This window comes from Anarhichas minor, unplaced genomic scaffold (assembly GCF_050575085.1).
Source record: "Anarhichas minor isolate MPS153535 unplaced genomic scaffold, ASM5057508v1 ptg000020l, whole genome shotgun sequence".
Classification (NCBI taxonomy): domain Eukaryota; kingdom Metazoa; phylum Chordata; class Actinopteri; order Perciformes; family Anarhichadidae; genus Anarhichas; species Anarhichas minor.
Window position 1 is genome coordinate 125001 of NW_027466466.1, and position 7575 is coordinate 132575.

The window sequence follows — 7575 nt, forward strand, 5'->3', positions numbered from 1 at the left end:
ACTAGTGTGTGTGTGTATATATATATATATATATATATATAGATGTGTGTGTGTGTATGTATATATATATATATATATAGATGTGTGTATATATATATATATAGATGTGTGTATAGATATGTATAGATGTGTATAGATGTGTATATATATATATAGATATATAGATGTGTGTGTATATATATATATATATATATAGATGTGTATACATCTATATATATATGTGTATACATCTATATATATGTATGTGTAGCCCACAGTGATCTGACAAGTCCCTCTGACCAATGCTATGTAGATCTTTATTAAACATGAGACAATAATCATTTCTTTTATAGGAGCAGTTCTGATATATCTCGAAGATTCTTTAATTCATCAGAATAATGAATACAACTCAACTTGCATATAGATACAGATTATTGTAATACCAGCCATGTAAAGGCAGTTTGGTGACAACTGACTGCCGTTAGTGATGGAGGTGGTTACCATGAGACATTAGTGCAGTTGTTTGTGCAGAGCTGTGGGGGAATCTGACTGTTGGTGGTTTGTGGCTGCAGGTTGTCTGGAGATTGCGGAGGAGTTCCGTTGTCAGGAGATCGATGGACAGGCGCTGCTGCTGCTGAAGGAGGACCATCTCATGGGAACCATGAACATCAAACTGGGCCCTGCACTCAAGATCTTTGCCCAGATTAGCACGCTCAGAGACTCGTAGCCCATCTCACCCTTCACGCACACACACACTGCTGTCAAAAGCTGTGCTGTGACTGTAACTGGACAAACACGATGTGCTCAGGACCCCACATGATGACTGACATGTGAGTGTAGTTCAGGCCATATAGTTTGATGGTCGTTTTGTCACGGCCTGCTGAACACGAGGACATCAGCTGGGACTGTTGGACTCACTTCTTACACTGATAGCGTCCCTCTGGCACTACTTCAGGAAAACTTCCCCCATAGTTTGACAAGACTGTTGTTAGGTAGGCTGTGTGTCGCTGAGAACATATTGTTTTCATAATACTACTGTGCCCTGGGTTCCTGCAGGGGAGTTTTAAGGTTAGCAGTGGATCTATTTTCGTATTTCTCTCAGCAGCATTTCAGATCTGCTGGCTGTTTCAGCTCAACCTTTTGGAAACCATTCTTGCTTCAGGAAGATAAGATTGATGTCACGTGCATCCTGTGCAGAGCTACAGTCACTTACATACTATCAAGGCCCTGAACTCTGGAGATAGCACAGATAACACTTATTAACTTTATTATAGGGAGAATTTAGAAAATACATACTCAGTGGATCGTAGCAATCTTTTTTTAACAACGTAAAAGTTGGAAAATATGACATCAGGTGAAGGATGACTAAGGAAACACGATTCTACGCTGCTCAAGAACTCTGCAAGGTCTCTTTGATTAAAGTCAATATAAACCAGGTAACATCAAGAGAAACAGGAGAAGGAGGAATGTAAAGAAGGGAGGTTATAGAAAGGAGACTACCTGGAAAACAGCTATGCTCCTTTCATCAATTGATCCAAGATGCTTGGGGGGGGTTGCACTACTTTTGCACCTGCCGTTGCTAAGCAACTAAAGCCTGGGCGCTGAATGACGATGATGATGAAGCGGTAATTTAGGAGTAATTTGTTTGTGACAATTTGTCTGACCTTTTAACCGGATGTTGTGACGTCCTTCAACGGTGAGGGTGAAGCAAGTCAAATATTCTGTGGGACGGGTGGTAAGGCTCTGGGTACTAAAGTGATTCATTTACCGTAGACTGTTATTTAAATGAAGAAAAGAACAGATGTCACCATAAATCCTAAATGGATTTGAGGGCGCAAAAAAACCCTCAAATGTATTGTCAATATAGACGCACTGAAGGCGCTCAAACGCAAGAGCGACGCCACCACGACGCAAGCGTTCCCAAGAACCTCGAGGAAAAAATATAATAAACTTTTATAAATGCTGCAGCGTGCACCGCATGTCACGTGACGAGGAACAAACTGTCTTTTCTTTAAATAACAGTCTAAGGTTGAAAGGTCAGCCAAATGGAGCAGTAAAGCTACTGTGAGGGGTTTATGGTGCTGGAAATCCTTTTATCTCCGTTTAGTTTAGTCAGTGAGGCTTAATGCCAAATTCATCATTCCAGCGCAGCTTTTAGTTGCTCAGTAGCAGCAGTGCAAGTGACTTCAATGGAAGATATTTTTCTTGGTGATGTCTAAGATGCATCGATCTGACTTTATTAGTCCTGATAAAGATGTCTGGGCTAAGTACTAATCACATGCCTGTGTTTAATTAATGAGCTGTATGCCTCACTGTGTGGAAGACACCAGGAAGTACAATTCCAGTGTAAACGTGGTCAAAAGGTAACAGCAATTAAAATGCAAGTGTATTGTAAATATAGTAAACAAACACAGAATTGAATGGAATAGATCCGCCCCATTGTCACAGATCCAGCTGTTTGAGTGCGTGTCGGCCTGATATCAGTATCGGTGCATCCCTAGAGATGTCATCATTGGATGGAGTTTCTTTGTTACTTTGCGTAGTTTGACAGTCCTGGATCAGGGCTGAGATAGAAGTCTAGAATGTGTGTTTAGACTGGAACTGGAGGCAGTTAGGAGCTACGCTGACTCTGGGAACACAGAAGCTCACATCTCAATTCTTTAAATATCAGACTTGTCAGAAACTCCTTGATATTCAATCCAGGACAGTTTCTTAATTGTAATAATTTAAGAACCATTGGGCTGAAAAACGATGGTGATGATTAGTGGACAACCGGCTCTTTCTCCTGAGCCACAGCCTGTTCTTAAATATTTGAAAAGTTGCATTCCAAAGTGTATTATTCCATATTTTCTTTTGTAGAAAATAAAGCTACTCATGTAATTCATGAACATTGTACAAACTGAGGTGCCCTTGTCATAACTGCCCCATCATATCATTTAGTAGTGGCATTACAAAATGTCCAAAATCTGTAATTTACTGGAGAATACTCTAAGTTTATAATCGGCTTTATGAGTTGTGAGATTTACGCTCTCTCCTTGTGATAGAAAGCTGCTTTCTGTGCAGTAGTGTAAATGCAGTGGTGATTGGGTCATGGCTGTGACTTGACAAGAGACAGAATGCATGATGAAAAGTCAATTCTGTGATTTTGACTTATTTATAATGGTTCATCGTTGCTCTTTATGCCTCCTGGCATGTAGGGCAGCAACAAATGTCTTCCACTCCTATCTGTCCTGGGACTGCTGGATGGTGCCCCATGAGTGGTTTAGACTCTGCATCTCCTCCACAGTTCTTCTCCATGTGTTTCTTGGTCGGCCTCTTTTTCTTTTCCCTTCTGGCGTCCAATGTAAGGCTGTTCTTGTAATATCAGCAGGGTCTTTTCTCAACACATGTCCTATCCAAGTCAAAGCCATTTATAATGGTTGGTGGTTAGAGTTACTGGCCTCTGACTTATTGAACATTTTTCTTTTAAGTACATAAAACCAAATGTTTACGCTCTAAAATCAAACCATTAGATGAGTTCTATTAACTGCATATGACTGGTTCTGAATACATCACATCATGAACACAGGTGACTAAAGTTGCCTGTAAAATGATACAGTAATAAACAGTCTCTTTCCCTGATGAATTAAAAAGCAAATTCAATGAAATCACAATTCAATTTAAAGATGTTTAAGTAATATATTTTCTTATTTCAGTTACTAATGTATCTGCCTCCACCTCACAATGCATTTGTCTCTTGCAGCCGTGTTGACAGTTGTCTATCGGATCATCGCTTTAATGTAAAAAGGGTTCTCTTTAGTTTAATGATGTGAAAACAAAGCACCACTTAAAAGTGAGGTCAGCCCCAAAGAGCAGCAGGCCCTGTGATTGGACAGCTGTTATGTGCTGTGATGAGAGCGGTATGGACAACTAGAGTGTTTTTAACACTGAATTGTTCTGGCCACTCGAGTTCGGCAGTAATCAAACGAGGTGTAAACAACACTGACATACTATCACCTCATCTTTAGAAGCCAGCTGCCTATTTACACATCCAGCGGACACACAGCTGGATTCTCATTCATTTGGAGTTGTGTTTGTGTCCATCGGATGAAGATAAGGAAATATCTGCTAAACGCTCCAATGTGTTCACAAGCTAGTCTCTACCTGTGTCTGTCTGCTGGAAACCAGGCTGGTGAGAGCAGTGAAGCTGTAAAACCAAAACAATGAGCTGAAAGACGCTGAGAAGCTCTGTACAACTGAGAGTGACCCTCAGTGTTAACATAGTACAGCTTTACATTGATCAGAATGAAGAATTCTAAGTCTATGACTCCCTAAGTATCTGTGCCAGACTCCAGAAACATATCGCTGTTCTAAACCCAAAAATATATGGAACAAATTGTCAGACAACATAATTCTGAATTTTCTCACAGTAATTCACTGATTTATTCTCTCAAATGGAAAACCGAACTAAACACGTTTTTAACTTCAACTTTACATGATTACAAACCATTCAAGTACAATCCAATGTGATTATGGCTGTAGCCAGCTCAATAAATTACCTTTCTCCATTAAGGCACACTCAGTAGTTCACATGAAGTAAGGAGACGAAAGAAAAGCTGAACAATGGTGATACATGCTGAACACGAGAGAACATACTGACACGATGACAAAAGAAAGCCTTCTAACACATTTGTGCCTTATTCATATTTAATACGCTCTTTGTAGCTTAGAATTATTTTGCATAATCAAATTGACTTGATCTGTCAGAGCCAAGAGGAACAACCAATAAGAACCCACACATCAAACCTCATATATAAATGTATTCAGATGAGTTGACAGTGGAAGGAGTGATCCGTTTAGTTCACAATTTAAAAGTATTTAATGAAGCAAAATTGTGTTTTAATGGTCCACTTCTCTGCTGCTGTCCACCAGTCACACTTTGATGTGAATAATATTTTAGCAACCAATCCAACCAACGACCATTCTAGGCAGATTCAAACCAAAGTTGAAATAAAGCAGTTTTCCTTTAAAGACACGGCCGATTGAGCAAATGCTCCAAAAACCTCTGTTTAAATGAGTGTCAGCATCTAATGAATGGAGAGTGCTTAATGAGGACAATCACATGCTGCCTTCAGTCACCGATGATTTAAGAATATACTGTGGGGCAAACATAGGTACTACCATTACTGTTACCATGGCAACACAACTCATAGTTTTGAGAGGCCTGGGTCTTTGATTTTGTGCAACTTACATTAAAGCCCCGTGTGTAGGAATTCTAGAATTTCTTTAAATGTTTCTCACTATCAGCCAGGCCCACTAAAGGCTGTCTGGTGGCAGAGGTTACAGCTCCTCACCTCTCTGTTTGTTTGAAGAACCAGCTGTCACACTATAAAGGCCTTCTAGGAGAGACTATTATTCTCATCAGTACCATTCTTCTCACCTTCTATGATGGCTGACTTTTCAGTGTGGCCATTGCTTTAACTTGTTTGATTAAAGCAAAGTAAACCCTTAATAAATGGACAGAAAGCAACACAGAGCTGAAGGGATGATGTATTTTTGTAGCCCAACAGGAAGTTGGCATCACTGGTTCCCTCTACAAACAGCCAATCGGATTCATCCATTGGATTTTGAATTTATTACAGAAAATAATCTCTGTGGCAAACAAACGTTTATGATCTTCACAAATGAACACCACTTTAATGATTTTTGAAGTGTGAATGTGAATCATTAGAAGCAAAAAGCTAACGTTAGGCTCTAAAGACTCCACCACGGTCACATGACTTCACGTCTCCACCACTGAGCTAGAGGATAGTGTTCTAGTGAGGACGTCTCGTTTACCGCCTTTTTAAAGATACTTCAAAGCTTCGAAATTCACCAGAGGGGTATTTACGTATGCATTTTATATCGCAGAACAAAACGTTAAAATCTTTTTAGCTTATGTTACCAAAGACCGTATTTCAGACATCTAACCAAAAACACATTCAATAAACACAGTGACTTTGAACGAGGGAACAAGACCTGCACATATCTCATTTACAGGTTTTAGGACGTATTCCTGCTGCACTCAATTGTCACTGAGCTTGTCTCATTTATCTACATACAAAAACCCAAACTATCAGAGCAGTCTGAAAGATGTTAGATTGACAAGAAAACTCAGAGGTTTTAAACTAAACTCTGGCTAAACAGAGCAGTCCAACTCAAACCTCAACGCCATGGAGCAACCAGTGCCTATAGCTCAGGAAATAGTTTGAAAGACTTGATGTTGTTTCACTTCCCCTGCTGGAAATGTAAAAGCCACACTAGGACAGCGTGTCCACTCAGCAGATGAAGTACAGGGCCCACTGATGTGATGGTAAAAACACATGTAGGTGCTGAGATGAACAGTTGGCCAGTCCAAACTCAAATATCCCAAAACGATTACAGGGAACTGGGGTACTACTGTTAGCACACCAACATGCTGATCGGGATAAAATTGAAATATTAAATGAAAACATAGTTTACAGTTGAGTTTCAATTATTGGAGATATGGGGGTCCTGAAACAAAAATCAGTGCATCTGTAAGCTTATCCTGAATAACTTTGGCCAAGCTCAGTTAAACGGCGCTCCGTGTTGCCAGGTGTCGGGCGGTGATGCTGCATATGTGAAAACAATAGCATAGAGCCTTTAGTGTCTCCAGAGGGAGCTGTGTGAAGTCTGATAAATGTCCTCAAGTGGAGTCACTTCAGTCAGACTGAAGACTACAAGTGTGAAAATAAGAGAGATGTGGAGTGAGAGCGGTGATCTCACCAGACCTCTGGAACCTGCTGCAGGGTAGAGGCTCCACTCGCAACACACGTCCACATCCCTAAACTGTCAGTGGTAAAGTTGCATTGTGGGAATTGAAGGCCCCCGTTTTCGACAAGACGGAATAATGTGTGGAATGATACGATACCTCTAGTTCTGCTAGAACTAGAAGTAAACTTGAGTCCGACAGGTTATAGGTGTGCAGTGATACATTGATGGAGAACCAGTTTCACTGGTTTAACAGAAAAAAAACTTCCCTGTGGTCGAGTCATTTCTAGTTCAATAGGAAATTCTGCCACATGTTGGAAGCATCTTGATGTTTAAATGCTTCCTTAAAATGCTGTTTAATTAATCAGCTTTTTTATGATCTTTTACATTTCAGATAATTGTTTTGAACTTTTTTTTGCAAACAAAAATGCAAAACATTCACTAGATACAGCTTCTTAAATGTGAATGTGTTTTAGTCTTGAATGAACCAAATATCCAAACATTTAAATCACCTTTGTAGCCTTGGGACGGGCTTTTCTGATGATTGTCTAACATTTTAAGACAAACCAACAATAATTGAGTAGATTAATCGATAGTGACAGTAATGGTTTTAAAGTGACAGACATCCTCCTCAGCAGGTCTGTGGGTGGTACCACTCCACAGCAGGCGTCAGGAGAGAGTATCTGTCCTGTTGGTTGTTCTCTCTCTTTCCTTGTCAGCTCTCATATGTGTCTCCCTTATCATCACTTATCCTGCAGTATCAACAAGCAGCAGAAAGAAACAGAAGCCCATGTTAACAGCTCCCATGCTGCCCACGTGTTGAATGTGTGCATAGCACTGTAGCGC

General features: G+C 40.2%; 1 protein-coding gene across 1 annotated transcript in view; it reads left to right on the forward strand.

Annotated features, from left to right (window-relative positions):
- Window positions 1-1247, forward strand: part of phc2a (polyhomeotic homolog 2a (Drosophila)) — a 12592-nt gene extending 11345 nt beyond the window's left edge. Inside the window, exon 6 of the mRNA XM_076095486.1 lies at window positions 552-1247. Within this exon, the coding sequence (XP_075951601.1) occupies window positions 552-706 (155 nt within the window). The 3' untranslated portion in view covers window positions 707-1247. The remainder of the gene's footprint in view (window positions 1-551) is intronic.
- The last annotated feature ends 6328 nt before the right edge of the window (window positions 1248-7575 follow it).